Consider the following 20610-nt stretch of genomic DNA (forward strand, 5'->3'; position numbering starts at 1 on the left):
GAGCGTGCAAACATACTTGGAAAATTAAGTGGTCACACTGTGTGCCTGCAGGATTTGAGGAAAGGGTCAGGTGCTTCCATATGATAAATAAAAAGCTGTGGACTCACCAGGATACAGCTGCTTTGTCGGTGCACTAAGCTGAGCATCTTTTGTTACTCTATAAGCAACATCTGCTTCTTTTGAAGACCTTCTGCTTGTGCAAAACCCTGTTGTTTTTGTTATACCATCAGGTAAATTATGAAAATCTAATACCTTCAAGAGGTCTGCAGGGTCAGCTGTAAAGAGAAAAAAAGAACACAAGAATTAGCAGGCAACAGGACGGGCACTTGCTCAGATCCAACTCAGTCTTAGCCTGCAACACACAAATCCATCATCACAACCTTAAAACCAGATGAAATAGGCTTTCAATACATCTGCAAATACAATGTTAATACAGCTTCAAAGCCAGCACGTTGTGCTGCTGGTCAAAGACACTAATTCAATGCAGAGAGGAGCAGCTGATCAGCTGTCTGCACCAGGACAGGAGTGAGAATGTGCTGTCTTATTAGTTACAGTAGTTGTATTTTCCTGGATGTCTTCACCCAGCCTCCATCAGTCAAGTGCATCCAGAAGATTAAGCATTAGACAGGAAATCCGTGATGTGAGAGGAAGGCTTTAAATCAACAAGTCATCCTCAAGCTGATGCAGGTCTAGCCCTGCCCAGGGTGAAACAAGGTGACACAGGGCAGGGATGCAGCACAGCTCCACCTCAGGCAGCCAAGTGTCTGGTTCCCACCAAATTATTCCCCAGATTTTCTCCCCCATGGCACTGGGATTTCTGCACAACCACCAGGGCATAGGAAAGTGCAGGTGAATGGTCAAACCCCTACATTTGCTTCACAGAAGTGGAAAAAAAAAATCTGCATTTTGACTAATGACATGAAGCAAAAGGCTCCTTTCCCTCAACCACATCCCATCAGGCTCATGCCCTGAGGCTCTAGTTAATGAAGAGACCTTGTTTGACACCCTGAGCTCCCCACACCAGCACAGTCAGGGCTAGTTCACCTCCAGATGTTCAGGTCTCCAGGACATCAATTAAGTAATGCAAGTGATACGTCTCATTAACTTCCTAATCTGGTCTTGCTCACGTCAGGAGAGATGGAGTCTCCAGAAGTGGAATAACCAGATCTGACTTTAAACCCTTAAAAGAAATTGAATTTTGACCTTATAGTTGGAGCAAAATGCTGTCAGAAATATGACCCACCCAACTCAAACCCCAGCAGTGCCCAAAGCAAATTGGCCTGTGCTGCTTTTGGCTGGGGTAGAGTTAAATGTCTTCACAGCAGCTGATATGAGGCTCCATTTGGGATTTGGGCTGAAAACAGTGCTGATAACAGAGGGATGTTTCCATTACTGCTGAGCAGGGCTTAGGTGGAGTCAAAGACTTTTCTGCTCCTCACCCACCCCACCAATGAACAGGCTGGGGGTGCACAAGGACTTGGAGGGGACACAGCCAGGACAGCAGCCCCAGGGATATTCCACCCCATATGGCATCATGTCCAGCATAGAAAGCTGTGGAAAAAAAGGAGAAAGGGGAACATTTGGAGTGATAATGTTTGTCTTCCCAAAACACCATCATGTGGGATGGAGCCCTGCTCCCCATGGCTGAACCCCTGCCTGCCCGTGAGAAGTGGGCAAGAATTCCTTGCTTTGCTCTCCTTGTTTTACCTACTGAACTGGTTTTTATCTCAACTCCCCGTTATTTCCCCCCCCCCCCCCCCCCCCCCCCCCCCCCCCCCCCCCCCCCCCCCCCCCCCCCCACTTCTCCTGATTCTCTACCCCATCCCAACTGGCTGCATCCACAGGGAAGGGCTGCACCACATCCATCAGCGCCGAACACAGACGCTCCAGCAACGGAAAGGAACAGCATGAACACATCTTTTACAATATCAAAAAGTTTTGGTTACCAAGAAGATCAGCCTAATATTTGCATGGAAAACTCATGCACATTGTTAGGCAGTTTTTAAAACTTTCCATAATCCTGAGAAATTGGGCCCTCGGTGAGAGATTACAAACATATGGCAAATCCAAGTGAGCGCTGCAGATAATAAAGGAGCTGAGGGAGCCTGGCCTGAGCAGCACACAGCTGTAATATTTCCTCATCTCTCATTCTCGCTAGACAGTGCATGGATGACACATTTGTCTAAGCTGTCCTTGCCACTTGGATCTTCCCACTGCCTTTCCACCGTGTTCTATTTCACACAGAAGTATCTGCACACACACACACACAGAGCCCAAGTTCTGCTTGAGCAGCTAAAAGTACAATAAAACTCCGCCTCTGCTTCCAGTCACATCCCTGTGCTCCAAGAGATCCAGAACAGCCAGCTCCTAAGCTGCCTCCAACATTTATTTAGGGAGCAGAGGGGGAAAAGCAAAGGGGGAGGGGATGGGAATTCCAGAGTCCTGACATCAGCTGGGTCCCCACGCCGGGTGCAGGGGGTTTGAGCCTCGCTCAAACGCTGCACATCAGCCATCCAGAGGTGTTTGCAGGAAGAGAAACATCTGCAGATGAATCCATGGCCTGGAGGCTCAGCTGCTGTTATGACAAAAGCTGTGTGAACATCCTCTCCGTTGGCAAGGCAGTGCTCCTGCAGTGGTTACTCCTCCAGGAGCCTCCAGCCATGAGCAGGCAGCAGGTTTGGAGCTCCAGCCCCTGCCTGGAGCCTTCTGAGCAACCCCAACCCTTCACCAGTGCCCTGGTGCAGCTTTCCTCCTTTGTAAAGGATGATTCAAAGCAGCTGCTGCCTCCCTGCACTGCTGGGAGCCTCCAAACACAACCTGCAATCCTTCACTGCCAAGGAAGCCCCTCTGTACCTCCATGACTATGATGAATTAGGTCAAAGCGAGATATTAAAGTAGAAAAACAATCTGAATACTGTCCAAACAAACTGCAAACCTCACAGGTAACCAGCAGGAGAGGAAAACCCTGATCACAGAGGTGCCTGAGTGTCTCACCTCTGCTTGCTCCTGGAAGTCAAGGAGGGATTGAGGTGCCAGTGAAAGCCCCACAGAACACTCATGCTGCGCTTCATCACTAAGAGCATCATTTGAGTAGGACTGAAAATCCCCTGCTCTTCCTAGAAAGATGAGCTGCACACAGGAGCAGCTCTCATTCCTGAGAACTAATCAGTTCATTTATTTCCCCTTGATTTTTCAGCCACATCTGAACTCAGCGATCTCCTGTGGGAGCTGTGACAGCCTCGTGCACAGGACAGAGACCTGACTGACCAAATTCAGGCTCTGCAGGGTATTTCTTACAAGTTTGCACTGGGCTTGGCCTTCCTCTGAGAACTGAATTAGCTGTTGCTTTATGAAAGCTTTTCCTTTTTCACTTGCTGTTTTATGAATAAGATCACTATGCAGCATCACACACAGGAATGTTCTTTACTCGAGGTGCACAGGCCCCCCAAAGAAATGAGCAGCTCTGTCCCTGCTGTGTCAATATATCCAGCACACAGAGAGGCAAACCCCAAATAACTAAAATAGACCAAAAATCAGAGCAGAGGCTGCCCCAAAAGCCTGCACCCAGCAGTCTGTAAAGCCCTTGAATAAGACCAAAAGGGAGCGTTACTTCCCGTTTTAACAGGGCAGGGATGTCAGGACCTAAATATGCTCTGTAAAAGCCCAGAGAAGAAATAGCAGAGTATTGGAGGAAGGAATGGAAAGATAAGAATTAGTGTCAAAAGGCTGGCTTTTGTTCAGTTCCAAGGAAATGTGGAGCTGGGAGTGTTCAAGGCCAGGTTGGACAAGGCTTGGAGCAACCTGGTCTAGTGGAAGGTGTCCCTGCCCACAGCAAGGGGTGGAATGAGATGATCCCTAAGGTTCCCTTCCAACCCAAACCATTCTGTGATTCTATGAGCGATTTGCTGATGAACCAAGAGTGGCAAAAGGAGGAATTAAATCCCCACTTCCTCCATTACCACAATTAAACCTGAGACCAATCTTCCTGTGATCATCTAATTCTTAATTATTTAAATACCTGTTAAAACCTGGAACAGAGGCAGCTGGCATTAAGTCTATAACTCTGCCTTGACCCACCAGACACGTTTTTTTTTTCCCTCACACATCAATATTAGAGCAATTCAAGCAGGATTCATTGACACAAACTCCCTGGCTTTGGGCTGGGCTCAGGCTCCAGTCAACACAGAGCCGGTGTGGCCATACCCTGCCACCCCCTCTACAGCCAAACCACCCTCTTGGACTCACCCATGGGATGCAGGAGCAGAAATACCCCCCCAGAACTCGAAAGGAGACCAGAGCATCATTAACACCTGACATGGAATATCAGAGCACACCACACACCCCTCCCTGGGGGCAAACCCCATTCCCAACATGACTGGGTTGTTCAACCTCACCTTTCCTTCCCCTGGCTGTTGCTTAAGACAAATTTTAAGAGGAAAAGAAGTCTTAAGCCCTGCTGATCCTTCAGGATATGTGCAATAATAAACAAGGATTTTATTTAAATGCCATTTCCCTTGCCAGTCACAGAGCAGGAGAGGGGACAACCAGCCCTGCTTTGGCTGCAGCGAAGGTCAGTTAAAGACTTTCTCCACACACCATCTACCACATGACCACTGTGTAAAGGTTGAAGAGTTTGATTTCTCCATCCTAATTTGTGTTTTCCCCTCCTAATTTTATCTTCCATGGCCAAGGCATTCCCCAGGGAAAGCTGTCCTGTCCTCTCTGCTCCCCTGTGAGGGCCCAAAGAGGGCCCAGACCTCTAGTTCCCTGCTCCACAACCTGATGCTCTTAAAGGTAGGATGGATCATCAGGAAAATAAGACATTATTCCACTCTCAAAAAAAAAAATCTCAAAAAAACCCAGAACAACCCAAAAACCTGATGAAAATTCTGCCGTTGAAATTCCAGGCAAGATGGGACTGCAGTTTCTGTAGACCACACTGAAAAAATCCCAGCATACACAGCATTAGCCAGAAGTCATAAATCTAAGCCATATTTATGCCTGTAATAATAATTTTTAACACCTGAAGCAAAGCTCATGAATGGGCCCCCAAAGCACTTCATGATCCGTAAGTTACTTATATGTTACTTGTGAGTATCCCTGTTTCCAGTGTCTGAAAAATTACCAAATTACAAGTAACAAACCTCAAAACAAATCTTGTTTTTCAAGCTCTTTAATTAAATCCTTATCCCCAGGGAAATCTGCAATATTTAAACTTGCCACTGAGCTGAAAGCTGGAGCTACTTAAGCCCTGCAGTGCTGGGGAGAGACATTCCCCCTGTCCTCCCTGCTCTTCCCAGTCAACCCACACAGCCCAGCAGGGTGAACTGGGCAGCACCAACACGGACTGGTCAAAAGGTAAAGCCAGGCCTACAAAGAGAGTTTGGTCTGGATTGCAGTAAATTATAAAGTTGAGCTCTGAGCAGCTTGGTCCAGTTGGAAGGGGATCGGAACGAGATGAGCTTTAAGGTCCCTTCCAACCCAAGCCATTTTGAGATGATCACTGAACACATTCCTAGAGCTCAGACTCAAGGGAATCCCCCTTTCATCAACTCTTTGCCTTGCAGTGCCCTTCAAAGTAGGGAAAAAAATCCCTTCTCAGACACGAATTTATTGCACCCAGCCGAGCTGGTGCTGCATTAATGCAACATCCAAGACATTTGGGTGCCTGGAGAAGGGGTCACCACCCTGTAAAGAGAGAACCATTCTTCCATATTCGGTGTCAGAACAGCTGAAGGACATCCAAAGACCTTCAGGACTTAATGATGCAGCCCTTAGTCATGCTATGGTTTATGTGCAATTATTGCCAGAGATTTGAGGTCCTAAGGTGAGGAATGAATAAGCATTTATATTCCCAGCTCATTCCAGGTGCCCTCTTCAACTTTCTCATCATTTAATACACATCCCACCAGTCTGGGCGTTTGTATCCAAGAATCACATCAGCAGCTTTGCTGGGAAGTGAAGCCCTCCTACATGAACAAGCAACATAAAACCACACTGTCATCTTACCTCACAGCAAGCAATGACAGTAAATAAAGTGAACGAGGATTATTTCAAGAGTGGTGTCTCCTTGAAAGGTATTTCAAGTCCCATAGAAAGATGACAAGAGTAATTTTCAAGGAAAAAAAGCAAAGCAGTTAATCTGCTCCAGGAAGGAGCTGAGAATCCACACGGCAGAGCTACTGGCAGGGCCAGGGGTTGGTTGCTCCAGCAAGGAAAAAGAACACGCTGCTCAAAGACACCCTTTCCCTCCCATCTTTACCAGTTTTTCCTTCTTTCAGTACTTTTCCAAGGCAGTTTATTCTTAGCCCTAAATAAACACTCAATTATTGCCTTTGGAGGACTCGGCACCAGGCAGGGCAGAGTGTGCAGGGGGAAGGATGCCCTTTCCCTGGGCTCTGGGTTTCTCACTCCCCAGGCAGCTGCCCAGAGGTTGAACATGAACATCTGGACTTACATTAGGAATTAAATACCACAGGGTAGATGTTCCTGTGTCGAGATGCACGAGAGACAAAGGCATTTGAGAACTGGAAGCTGCTTCACTCAGTGATGCATTTTTTTGGAGTCTCCATACCGTGCTTGTGGGATTTCAACCATCTCTACTCCTTATCCAAACAGTTTTGACCACAGCTGACCCGGCTGCAGCTCTTGGATAACTGACTAAAACAAGATGGCAGAGGCTAAAATGAAATATGGACAAAAATAAGAATATAAAGCTCCAGCTGCCATTGCTTCAGCATCATTTGGATGGACTTAACACAGCCTCTTAAATTCTTCAGCATCCCAGCAGCCCAATAAAACAGAATAATTCATTTGGACAAAGAGAAAAGGCATTTTAAGGAGGAGAATCGAGGAATATGAACTGCAGGATCGAAAATATGAAAAGTTTGTTCCCTAGGAAAGGGTATAATACAGGAAAAAAACAGGCCAGCTATGGAAAGGGGTCAGAACTCATCCGCTTCTTCCAAAAGCTGCCACAGAGCTGTGTCAGCACACTGCTTCAGAGAGCTGAATATTTCAACAGTGACTCATGTCATCCCCTTATGGTTTTCTTTTTTTTTTTTTTTTTTTTTTTTTTTGTAAAGCCCAAATAGTCCTGACTGAGAACAAAGGAAACCATTATGCAGAGTGAGATTTGAAAGATCGTCCGTGTAATCCCAAAAGGGAAAGAAAAAAAAAAACCCCAGAACTGATAGTGGAGCAGCTCTGTGAGACTCCATCAAATTCAAAAAAAAAAAAAAAATCAGATAATCTTTGTTCCTCTGAGCATAAATCCTTTTTTATTTTTTTTCTAAAATAATCAATCGTTTGGGTTTCTAACAAAGCCGTGGTGTGAGCAGAGAACAGCGAGCAAAGAGCAAGTCTCTCCTCCATGGAATACAATTAAACCACGCAATAGCAATCTGCTGCAAATGCCACGCAGAACTTAAAGAAACAATGCCCAGAAAACAGGCAAATGTTTAGGATATCTGGGAGGAAATCCCAGCCCTGCTCAAGAACATTTTAAAGAACCGAGGATTCTAAATTTTCCTCTGAGAGGGGAAGGAAGAATCCATGGCTGTGAGGAGGGGATGGCTCACAGGGGGTGCCAAAGGGTTGGGAAGAGGATGGGCTTTCTCCTTAAATCAGAGCAGATCTAGCCAAAGCAATCCCTTCCCCAGTCAATGTAGGAGCCAGGAAAGATCCCTCCATGGCCAGAGAGCAGCCCAGTGACACATCTGTCACCGGGCAGTTGGGGACAGCCTGCTGCTCCACGGCACACAGAGGAGAGCACCCACAGGGGGGTTCTACCCCTTTCAAGGAGTGGCTGACCCCCATGGCCACAAATCTTGGGAAAAAGCGATGAACAAAACCCAGGGCAAAGAGAAAAGGGGTGGTGGGGCCCCTGAAAGGGCAGGTCTGAGGGTGCAAAGCCAATGCACAACATCCCTTTCCCCGCTCAAGGGCAGCTCCCACATCCGAGCTGGGATCAGTGGGATTCCCACTGAGTTTCACCAGCAGTCCCCAGCACAGGGACTGTGACATAAGTCCCTCCTTCCACCCACTCCTCACTGAAGGAAACACCCCACCCACTGAGCAAAAAGCACAAAGGTTTTTAGGACGGGGGCCGAGACAAGCCCTGTGGATCCCCCACTCCTGTCAGCGCTCCGGGTCACTGTTCAGTGTCCAAGGAGGTTTTCTGGTCCCATCCTGACAGCAGGATCTGAGGAATGAGTTGAATCACCATCTCCACAGTCTCTGTCCTTGTCTCTGCTCACACAGATGCCTCACATACCACCCTGCCCACAGCCCTGGGCTGCTCCCATCCCACCCCAGCCACCCCCATGCCGGGATCCAGGGGAACTTTCCAATCCCCACGCACACACACACCTCCCAGTTGGAGCAAGTATTTCTGGGTCACTGTGACATTTTGGGAAGCATTCCAGCAGAAGTTTCATTACTGGCAGGAGCCTTGCCCTTTAAACAGCCAAGGGTGAAGGGAGGCTAAAACTTTCAGAGCTATTAAAGCTCCAAACTCACACACTCAGCAGATCCACAAAAGGAAACAGTGACGGAGCATGACTCCATCTTCAGAATGACTAACTGAGAGGTCTTAAAGAGAGCTCAGTTTTAGGAGCAGTTTCTGAAAACCAGCCATAAAGGGATGCAAGTTATGTGCAAAGGAACAGACACTCTCTTCTCCCCTCCCTCCCGCCCCCAGGCTCTGGTTCCTTTACTCAAAAAACCCACTTTAAAATCTTTGCAAGGCCCCTGAATTGCCTCAGCTCTGAGGGAGCACATGGAGATGAAGCAGCAGGAGATGGAAATCGCATCCAAAGAGTCTGTCTTCCCAAGTAGAACCTCAGCACATCCTTTTGGAAAGCAGCTCTGCAGGTGTAGCACTGAGGTTTTCCAGGAGAGGGACTTTTTGACAGGGGCATGTAGTGATAGGACAGGGGAGAACGGCTTTAAACCAAAAGAGGGCAGGTTTAGATGGGATATTAGGAAGAAATTCTTCCCTGTGAGCTTGGGAAGGCCTTTCCCAGTTTTCCCTCACTGCCGTGGGACTCACACCTAAGCAGCACATGGATTCCTGCACCTCTCACCCAGGAGCATTTGAGATGGAAAAGCAAAGTTCAACCTTTTGTCTTTGCTGCAAAAGAGTGCCACGTGTTTCCAGATCATCTGGCATCTGCACAGCAGTTACATTTTCAAAGTAATTTGTAATAATCAACCACTCAAAGCTCTACAAGAATTAATTAGGGTCCGAGCTTGCAGCACATTAAAGCCAACAGAAGGTTTGCAGCCAGTTTTTGTAGGGTGCAGAAGAGTTATTCCTGCAAGGAAACATCAGACTGGCATAAACATCCCCCAGAGAAGGGGAAACAATACAGGGAGACCTGACCTAACAGCCTGCTCGTCAGAGCAAGTGTGAGTATCCTCCTCTGCCAGGGCTGCCATCTGCTCCAACCTGCTGCTCCAGCACATCAGAGGGCACCTTCCTTCCTCCTTTTGGTGTCCAAAGCTCCCTGGCACCGAAACAAGAACAAGGGCATCACCTCTGGATGAAACCAGGGATTCACGGATCGAGGCAGCGGCCTCATCCACGTGGCATCACCCAAAATCTCCCTCACAGAAACCTCCCAGCAAGAAACCAAATTCCAACAGCTGAGTTGTGATTTTTCTTGCAGAAGCAATACTCTGGGTTGTTTTATGGGGGTGACCTTCCCCCTGAATCCCAAGGATGTCACTGAGCACTCAGAGACCTGGGATGGAAAGGCAAGGTTGGAGCCATCCTATTCAGCCATGCCCTCCATCCAGGACATCCCAGCCCTGCTATCTGGGATGCTGACAAGCATCCAGCAGCCCTCGTGCACGTCAGGGCAGTTTAGGAGCACAGTGAGCCATGAGCAGGGCTTTTCCTTCTCTTTCTCTGCTGTGGAAGCACAGCAGGACACGTGTGAGCAGCCACACAGGATGGCCAACACCACATCTCTTCCTGACACTTCAGGGTTATTAAACAAGCTCATAATGCCAATTTTTTTAAGTGGAAGCTTGTGCCGAGGAAAAGGGGACCACCCTCTCCCCTGCAGTGCAAAGGATTATGTTCCCTCTTGGCATCTCCCAGCAGCACTCAGGGAAAGTGGGAGATGCTGAAGAGGAGCAGAGTGTCCAAACCCCTGCCTGGAGGTGCTGTGCTGTGAGGACACAGAGGACAAGCAGCCTCTTTTACCAGCTATACCAAAAAATCTGGGGAAAAAACCAGCCAAAATATACAGGTTTTGGGGAACAGGATCTATCCTGGAATAGCACCCTCTGTCCAGCCTCCCCTAGAGCCATGACCAGCCCTTTAACTCCTGTCGTGGTGCTGCAAGTGCATTGCCCAACCATGGGTTTAATTAAACACATCAGCCCAAGCACCTGCACAATTACAATCATTTCCAGCAGGGTAAATCAGCTCCAGTCAGGCTGAGGAGCAGCTTCCCATGGCTGGCACGTCCCATCCCCACTTCAAAGGGAACAAATCCACCCAGGGCTTCCCTGCGGGGCACTACCCTACACCCAGGTAGCCCAGCTGGGATGCTCCCAGAGCACAGAAGAATTCAGAAGCTAAAGACTCATTTTCATGCACCGTGGGGTTTTTAGTTCTCTATAAAGTTAATGGAACCCAGCATAAGTAATTTTTATTTTTAAATATTTTATTGGGTGATTTTAAGAAGCCCAGCACAATTACTTCCAGCACCACTGTGTACACTTCAGTATTTTGACACAGGGAAAGAAGCATAAAACCGATTCTTTCTCTCAGATGGTGTTCAAAGCCACCAACTCTTAGCATTTATTTCGTGTCTGATTTTCCTCAAAAACACAGCCAGGAGGCAAATTTCAAATTATTATCTGCTTGATTTCAGGAAAAGTGTTTCTGAAGCGTGTTTCCCAAGTTTTCTCTGGAGCATTAATCCCCGAGTTTATATAACCCACGGTTTCATGACACAGCTGCTGCTTTCAAGGTAAGAAGAGCAGGAGGACGACAGGGCCCTGAATTAACACCCTTTCCTTGAGTTCCATCAGTTCTCAGCAAACACCTCAACCCAACAAGGAGCTGTGATGCCCTCAAGGGACATCTGCGAGCAGGGAGAAACTCACCCCTTGAACTATCAAACTGATTTTCTCAGTTCCAATCCACTCTTACTCAGCAGATCTTGTTCTCAATTAGGTGTATAAATGGATTTCTTTGTTAACATCACCAGGGAACGGGTGTTACTTTACTTTAGGCCAATTGAGGTTTTTTTATGGACCAGCTAGAATAATATATAATCTGTTGATGTTCAAACATGCAGAAGAGGCTCATCCAAACACAACACTCCAGCTCCCATTCCTTTCCCATTTCCAGTCCCATTATAAATAAAACACGAGTACAGGGTGTATTTCCCTTCTGCCCAAATTAAGAAACGGCGCATTTTGGTGGTTTGATGGTTCTGCTTTAAAAGCACGGGATCCCTTCCCCACCCATCCCTTGGTTCAGGAGGCACCAAACGGTGGCAGGGGTTTGTTACCATTAACTGAGCACATCAAGAGGCATTAGGGGAAAGCCAAGAAACTCCCGTTCAGCCTTGACAGACCTTTGTGATCTCTGATCCTCGGTCATTAAGGGAGAAAGCCAACCCATTAACCCCCTCAGAGCAGCATCTCCATTACAAACAGCTATCAGGAGCCAAATCAGAGCTAATTACTCATCACTAGTCCCTCCTACCTGTGATGGGATACAAACCCTCTTAGAGGCATCAAAACCACTGCCAGAATTCATCTCTCACTACAGTTCCTGCAGCTGATGGATTTTTGCTCATCATGTACCAATATTCCTATAAAATCCCGGCTTCATCTCCTTGAAAGCCAGAGTTGTCACGATGGTGTGTCATGAGTCACACAGGGACAAGGACTGATTTTAGATAATCTGGGTCACAGCTGCATAGTCATTTTTTTCCCCCCTTTCAGATATTTCCTATCAAACTGGTTACAAGGTGACTTGTACATTGACTGTTCCTGGAAATATCTGCTGCACTTGAGAGCCCAGATGTCATTTCAGGTCTTCCATTATACACGAAGGAGAATTCAAACCCAAAGATAGCATCTAAATTGAAATATGCTACTATAAAAGCTAACAAGAAATATCCAAGATACTCATCCAAAAAGCTTTCCCAGGACTCAAACCAACACTGGCCCAGACAAATATTTACACAATTATTCACATGGGTTTGTTTTAAATAAAGAGCCTTTTATTATCATTACTTTGGCATCAAGCATCTAATTAGAGGCCAATGACAGTTATAAAAAATCACGGAGTTCTCCTTGTCAGTGCTGCTGGGAGGGAGAAGTGGTGCTTGAGTGATGGGCAGCACCGGGGCTGTCCCAGCCCTCCTGCTCCCCTGGGAAAACTGGGAGGAGACTGTCAGACTGGGATGAGGTGATGGAGGAGGGCTGGCTCCTGCCTCTGGCTGACCACGTGCTGAGAAATGGAAAATTGATGGGGAAAGGCTACAAGGTCTCCTGGCAGAAATGCCCACTCGTGGCTGGTTCCTGTGCTATGACCCTGAAATAGTCATTTTTGTGCCTCTCTGCTTTACACATCAGCTCTTGGGACGAGCCTTTCCCTGAATCCACACAGCCTACCCAGCTTGGATCTCAGTTCTCAGGTCCTACTGTAGCATCTAAACACAAAGTGGCTAAAAGTAATAAACTGAGCACAGAAAGAGCAAGACAAATGCAGGACAAAAAAAGGACAAAAGCTAGTTCTTTACTGAGAATGAAAATGTGCACAACCCAGTTTCAAGGTGAGGTTTCAAGCCCACTGGTGAAGTGGAAGATCAGGAAACCACTCCTGGTTTGCAGCAAGAAACAACCCAGAGGTTTCCTCAGAGCCACCTCTGTGCAGCTTCCAGTCGCACTGATGGAGATCCCTGGGGCTTCCTGCACATGCAGGCTCTTCTCATCAATCCAGTTTATTAAAATTGCCTCTTTCCCCTGCTGGAAAGGGACCAAACTGGTGACACCACCTCCAGCTTCTCACCGGGGATCACACTTCAACAGGGAGCTCAGCAGAGGCAGTGACAGCAGAGGACAAGCTGTAAGAGCCAGGGATCTGCTGCTCTGCAATGTCCTTCCAGGACACTTTTCCTTCTGGGCATTTTTCTCACTGTGCTAGTGCAGAAGCTGTAAATGTACCCCCCCCAGACAGGTCCTTCAGGGTCCCTTTCCCTGTGACCTGGTTCAGATACTTGGCTCTCAAATTCAGCAGCCTGAGCAAACAGTTCACCACCTAAATCCCTTCATGCTCCTGACCCTCTGGAGAAGACCTTCTCCTGCTGACCTGTTTCACTGAGTCCCTGCAAGTCCAACCACCCAGCCCCCATCACTGCTTCAGCTGCTGGTTCCTAAATCCTTTCCAATTTTGCCAGATCTGCCAAGAAAGAGAGATACAACACGACATTCCCATCCCTGCCTTGCTCAATGTGCAGGGAGGGACCAGTGACCGTATTTGCTCCTCATTTTCCAGATGTAGCTCCAAGGATTCTCCATCTCACTCCCCCCACGAGCTGGTATCCAGCAATGGGTGATGGAAATACATAGTCACTCGCTAAATATCTTTTTCCTTCTCTTTTCTCACGGTTTTATTGTGCTCCTGAGGCCTTTTGAACGGGATTCAAGTTACTGGAAGCAGCACAGTCCATCAGAGCACGTCAGGGTCATAGAACTGAACTAGGTCAGTAAGAGAAATTCCTCATCCCTCCTGTTGATCTTTCCACCCCCAGGACAGATCTGGAGACAGGAAGACAACAGCAAATGCTGTGTTGGGAGCTGCTGCCTTCCCAGTCAGGAGGCAGTGCCAAGACCTGGTACATCATCCCTGGTTCCTTGGCCCAACAAGTCCCTGTGCAAGATGTTCCTGGGATGCTGATGGAAGGTGACCCTCTATCTGCATTCCCAGGGAAAACCTGATCACTACAAACCCCATTTAACCAAGTTAGTGCTCTATCCTAATAAAGAGGCAGATAATAAATATCAGGTAACCTTCTCATGAACCAGTCCCGAAGCTCCAATAAAAAAAAAAAAAATGAAAATATATTTTCTGCTTCTCGTTCCTTCCCAGCTAATGCATGGAATTAACTGCAGATTTCCTCCTGCAGTATTCAGCTCAGGTGGTGATCACTGTCCCATTTCTTTCTGCAGGTAAGAAAAGGAATTTGTGTTTCAAGAGTTCTACCTCCAGGACACCTTTTCTCAGGCTGTAAGCAAAAAAAAAAAAAAAAACAACAACTTGCATTTGGGAAACATTTGCTTCTGAACTGAGCTCTGCAGCCTCCCAAGAGCCTTTTGACTTCAAAGGATCAATCCCACTTCATTGGACTAAGCAGAGATTGGTATTGATGTGTATTCTACCCATGTCTCAGCTCCAGCACAGGCAGAGCCCACACCATTCTCACCCCTCCAAAGGGTGCAAAAATGCAGCAGGTAAAAAACAGATGAGTAAAAAGCAGCAAAGAAATCAATACCCTGACATATTAACCACTTCTTAAACTGTTCTCTTCGTGGTACAAGACATTTCCCTTGACATTATCCCTGATTTTGTTTTAAAGGTTTGCGGCATTTTTCTTGTTACTTTTACTTTCTTTCGTTATCAGAAGGATAATAATACCTTGAGCAAGGGCACAGGAGTCAGAGAGAGATGAAGAGACAGTTCATCTACAGCTTTGAACATCAGGCCATCCTGACTTGCCCAGCCAATAGACGTCCCCTTAATCACCTGTGTTCGACATTAAGTGTTAATTAAGCATGTGCTTTATAAGCCTTAAACTGGAAGTTTTTCAGCCACTGCTGTTCAGTCCCAAAGGCACCATAACCTTCCCTCCGAGCACACAGAACCCACCTCAGCTTCCAGAGCCTTCAGCAGAGCCCTGTAAAGACGTGTCAGTCGTCCCTGAGGATGAGCACTGACTCACCCTGTTGCCCTTTAATAGTTTTTAACAGGACCCCAAGCTGTTCCTGGGCAGGAATCTGCTCACACACTGTCCCCACAAAGCAGCTGTTGGCCACTTCCATCCGTGCACAGCCTGTGGGAAACTCTTCAGGTTTGCTCCTGGAGAGGCCCTGCAGCATCTCCAAGTGGTTTTATACTTCAGAAACCATGGTGGTTGAACAGGACACAAAACTGTTCTCTGCCAAGCACAACCTTCCACTCAAACTGACAAAAGCATCATCCAGGCAAATCCAGAATGAAAAAAACCCTTCCCAAGGCAAAGGGATGTACAGGGGTGCTCTGGAAGGACAGAGTGCTCCGGGACATGGTTTAGTGGTGGGCTTAGCTGGGTTGACCTGGATGATGATCCTAGGGGTGTTCTCCAACCTAAAATGATCCTATAACAGCTGACTCCAAGATGAATTTGGAAAAGCAGCCAGTCCACCCTGCCTGTGTGGCAGGAGCCATCACAGGTACCAACCCAAGGCAGCAGCACAGGCAGCTGAGGAGGGGAAGGCAGAGGGAGGAGGAGGCATTAATTTCAGCAGGGGATGAAAGCTGGATCTGCAGAGATGTTCCAAAGGAGTTGGATGACAGGATGAGCGTTGTATGGCTGTGCATCCTAAATTAGTCAGGTGGCTGAGGATGCTGCTCCAGCCTGCACTCCAGGGTGGTCACTGAAAACAGAGCTGGAAATGCTTTCCCAAGTAAATCTGTGCCTGGGCTTTGATCAGCAGCTGGAGAAGGATTTTGGAGTAATGAGATATTGATGAGATGGGAAAACAGCTCAGCTGTGCACAGCCAGGTAGCACAGAGCACATCCTCACGTGGTGTAAATCAGCATCACTCCCTTGAAATCCCCCCAGAAGGGGCAATTCATTGCAGGGAAAGATCCTTCACACAGAGAAAAGTCTCAGCACGTGACAGTCAGAGCATGAGGAGCTGTCAGGTCCTTTGTTTGGCTGTGATCCTTGAAAAGCAGCCAGCCAGGATGAATGAAGATGCCACTGAGTACGAATATTTCACATTCAGTGATGATGGAAGTATTAAAATATCCACAGAGGCAAGAATTTGAGGGAGTCACCCAAATAGCTGCTAGCTTTAGGCAAAAGCAGATGGAAAGATAATCTGAACTACAAGTGTGCAATCCCATCCCAGGGGAGCCTCACAGCACACAAGTAGGAAATATTTGGGAAAGTTTTGGAGTCCTGCAATTAAAGTTCCTTCCAGCTTAATCTAAAGAGGGAAGACTTGTGTGAGCCAGTACAGAGGAATATGCACAGGTAGAAAAGGAGCTGAAAAAACTTCCCCAAAACTTACTGCCTGCAGTAAAATAGAAGGGTCAAAGGGAAAAGAAAATACAAGCAGGATCAAGTCTAATTAAAGGAGCAAGAATAAGTGACAGCTACAAAAAGGCAGGGGCTATTTTCATACAGAGCAAAGGGTCGCTGGCACGTATTTGCAGAGCCCCAAACACCCAGAAGGGAGGGAGAAAAGAGGTCCTTTGTGAGAGGGATGGGGAAGCATGGGAACCAGGGAGCCCTGGGGTAGCTCAGAGGCATTACTGTACTTAGCACAAAAGAGAGGAACAATAGAGGGCAAAAGGAGATGGGGCTGTTTATTTTTCTGGCTATGGAAGGCTCAGATAGTCTTGGGAGAGACACTGGAAAAAAAATGGCCACTGAGGAAGAGAAAGTATCAGCCCCAGAGAACATTCTGAGGGGCTTTGGGAATGTGGGGTTAAAAATGGGGAATCCTGAATTAGGCACAGTTAGCAATTCTCTGATAATTATTTCTCTAAAGTAAATGGCAAACTCTGCTTAAAAAGTTGCTGCAAGGTGTCTTTGGAAAAGAGGAATAAGGATGTCTGAAATGCAAAGGATTATTACAAAGAATTATCCAGAAAAAGCCCTTACAAGAATATGCTTGTTTTGTATAAAGCAAAACGGAGGGTGAAAAATAAACACGTTAAAATACAGGCAGAGTTATTGTTCCTGGGAAGCCTCTCAGCTCTGTCTCTGACCCAGGGGCTGCACAAAATTCCAAGCAACTCCCTGGAGCTCTGCAGAGTTCCCAGAACCAGGACAGCCACAGTGCAAACAGAGCCAGGCAGTGAAACGGCAGCAACCAAGAATTTTTCTGTTCCTGCTTCCACTGCAACAGGACTGTCTTGAGACTCCTCCACCCCAAATTCCAAGTGTTCAGAGATCTCAGAGCTTTCATTCAGGGTTGTTTAGGCCAACATTCAGTCCTTCCCTGCCTCAAGTTGGGCATCCAAATCCAATGTTTATCCCCTGGAGCTTTGCCAGGATCTGACCAGAGACACTTCCCCTTGACTGCCCAGCTTCTACAATTATTAGCACGGAATTATAGAACACCGGGTTGAAAGGCACCCTCCGGGATCATCTGGTCCAAACTTTTTTGGGTGATTTCTACCACCAAAGAGCCTGAGAACTTAAAACTACATTTGTACACATTAAAAAAAACAAACAAACAAACAAAAAACCTAAAACCAAACAAAACCCCACAAAAACAAAGAAAAACAAAACAAAACAAAAAAACCCACAAAACAAAAAACCCCACATCATTTTCTTACAAATAAAGAAGGGCAAGAGATTAAGGGTAGGTACAGAGCTCACTGGAGTGCCATGAGATGTCAGGATACCCAAGCTGCAGGAATAAGCAGGACAACAGCAAGGCACTTCCCATGGAAGCTGCTGCATTCCTGCCACACAGAGCAGAGAAGAAATCCAAGACAAAATTCATCTTTCACCCACCATGACATTCCTCCCTACTCAGCCCAAATCCGTTTTCTCCTCCATAAAACCCAATTAAAAAAAAAAAAAAATGGCCATCCTGCTGCAAATCCAGGTCTTTGCACTGCTCGGGGGTCACAGTGTAGTGGCTGCATTTCAACTCCTGGAGCCTCCTGCTCTGGGATTGTGCAGCTTCACTGGTGAAACTGAGACAAGAATCACTCCGTCACTTCGAGTCTGGCGGTAATTAATTTCATTGAGTTTGACATTCGAAATAAATGAAGGAAGGAACATGCTTCCACCATCTGGAAAAGCGCATGCTGACACTTCCAATCGCTTGTGCAGCCGCTCGTGAATGTGTGTAAGTGATGTTTGGTGTTTTTACATATGGAGAGGGAAGGTAAATGACACATCGAGGCCTCAGTCGCTGCAGACAAGCCCAGCCCGGCACCACTCAGCACAGAGGAGCCAAAAGGCACGTTGAGGAGTGAAAGGAGCCAAATGAGGCAAGGAAATATTTGGGAAGCTGGAGAGAAGGCAAATGCTGAGTTATCAGTATATTTTAGGAAGGCTGATTTATACGTGGAACACACTCAATACTCTCTCCATCACTAAAATAAGCAATTTATGAAGAGCTTCATGCTGGAGGATACCAAGAGCTTAAAAGCAATCTGTGTACATTTTATATACCCTCCTTTCTAAGTCAACGGGAAGACAGACTTCTCAGAGCTAGAGGAAGACAAATTTTGCCCTTCAAGTGCAAAGAGGTCACTTACAGCATGTTCCTCTTCCCTTCATCAGCACGCTGAGCTATCTACCCCAGAGCAAGGAGATGGGAGGAGGCATTCCCTTTGACATTAAGACAGACATCCTAGAAAATATACCACCAGCTGCATGCAAGACTCAAACCCCTGAGTTTAGACAGAACTCTGCCCCTTTCCAGCACCATCCTGACTCTTTCTGCCCATTCTTGTCAAAACCATCGGGATATGTGCAGAGAAGATCCAGTTGCAAACCCATCACTACCATGCACAGATGAGAGAATAATTTAATACAAACCCCAGGGTATTGTAGGTCAAATTCACCACTGTGTCCATTCAAAGCAGCTCCTGCCCTGCATCCCTCTCTCCCTCCACTGACTCTGGGAGGTTTTACAGGTGACAGGATACCTCTGAGCACAGGAACAGAGCTGCTCCCTGCACTGCAGGACGCTCTCAGACCAGCCCCACTCTGCCTTCCAACTGCTGATCCAGCACTTGGATGGATCCGTGGCTTCCAGGGGCACAGATGAGGACTGGGGCTTGTCTAGAGTAGGTTATTTCTCCTCCTGAGCTCCCCAACGGTTATTTCTCACTAGGCTTTACTTAGAATTTTCCACATGCCTTGTTTAATCCTGTGTTGACTGACATTGCACAGGCACAACCCACCTGGCCTGCACTAACCCTGCACTGCCATTCCTGGCTCCCTAAAATGGGATGCAAAGTGGTTTGAAGCAGAACTGTTTCCCCAAATCCATTTCCTGGGGCTACTCCTGCACCTTTTGATGCTCAACCGCCCATTTCAGTTTCATAGAAGCTCCCTCTCATCTCCCACATCTATTTTTAGCCTTTTCACTGGACTAAAATTTCCTGTGAGTTTGGGCATTTTGCCACCCTCAGAAAAATAACCAACCTGACCCCACAAAGCCGCAACAGGGGCAGGTACACAACAGGGGCCCCAAATCCCACCAGGGTTCCTGAGCTAAACCAAAGTCGCAGCACATTTCCCTCCCCCGAAAGCAGATGTTTCAGCTTCAAGCGTAAAAAAGCTGAGTCCCAGGCCACAAATGGGGCAGCTCTGCTCCAGCAGCAGAGACTCAGCTATTTCCAGGCTGCAGGAATTGTTCTCCTTTTAGCAGCAGGGCTGTTCGTTATTTGGGATGAGTGTCCCCAGGGCAAGGAGGGCCCCGGCTTGTCTGGCCAAGGCTCTGGAGAAGGAGCTGCAGGGAGGGAAACACGCTGGGCTGCTCAGCAGCTCTGAATGTGCACAACATCTTTAAGTCATGTTCTGACTCTCTTTCAGAGCATCTCCAAGTTTACTGGTGTGGATTTTTAAAGAGCCTTCAAATGGGGAACCCAAAGCGCTTTATGGGTATTTCCACCCACCCCTCCCCCCCAAAAAAGCTCCAGTTTTGGTTCTGGTTCATATTTCATAGGAAAAATCTGAATCAGCTTGGTGTAATCCATGCCTATCCCTCACAGCCACAAGAAATCCCACTGCATTTTCCTGTGCTGAATCCCAGGCAGGGCTGTAAAATGCTGCATAAACTGCCAAAAAAAAAAATGCAGGCCTGTGGGCAATGAAGGCAGCAAGTCAACAGCAGTGGTAGAAAGAGATGAAGGGTGGTTTTGTGATTCAGGCCTGATTATGCTGTGCTACTTCACTGCCTAAATTCCCAAAGTCAACAGAAGCCTAGTCCCAGCCCTGCATACACTCACAGCTCCACGTAGACGGACTCCTGCAACAGGACAGTGCTGCAAGAGCCTGATTCATATCCAAGAAGGCAAAAAATCCCATCCCTGCCCAGCCACGGGGCCCTGGGCCAGGACCAAACTCAGAATAAGCACTGAAGGGTCAGCCCAAAAACCCTGGCCCAGGCACAGGGATGACTTTCACAGAATCACAGCATCATTAAGGTTGGAAAAGACCTTGAGGATCATCAAGCCCAACCCCTTAGGGCAGAAGAATTCCCTGTACAGGGACAAAGTGTCACTTCCAGCATCCTTGGGCATGGCTGTCCAAGCTCCAAAGTGTCTCAGCTTTGCTCCCCCCGTTTTAGGATTAACAGGCTGATCCAATCCAGCACTTCTCTCTGCTCTCAGG

The 20610-nt window shown here is 47.3% G+C and overlaps 1 protein-coding gene across 2 annotated transcripts in view; it reads right to left on the reverse strand.

The window, feature by feature from the left end:
• COL5A1 (collagen type V alpha 1 chain) overlaps window positions 1-20610 on the reverse strand; it is a 136163-nt gene that overhangs the window by 104434 nt on the left and 11119 nt on the right. For both annotated transcript variants that reach the window (XM_027887149.1, XM_027887148.1), the window contains exon 2: window positions 108-275. In XM_027887149.1, coding sequence (XP_027742950.1) covers window positions 108-275 — 168 coding nt within the window. The remainder of the gene's footprint in view (window positions 1-107; window positions 276-20610) is intronic.

The sequence above is a fragment of the Empidonax traillii genome, unplaced genomic scaffold (genome assembly GCF_003031625.1).
Source record: "Empidonax traillii isolate 1590-97213 ecotype Southwest subspecies unplaced genomic scaffold, ASM303162v1 scaffold204:size1584377, whole genome shotgun sequence".
In the NCBI taxonomy this organism is placed as follows: Eukaryota; Metazoa; Chordata; class Aves; order Passeriformes; family Tyrannidae; genus Empidonax; species Empidonax traillii.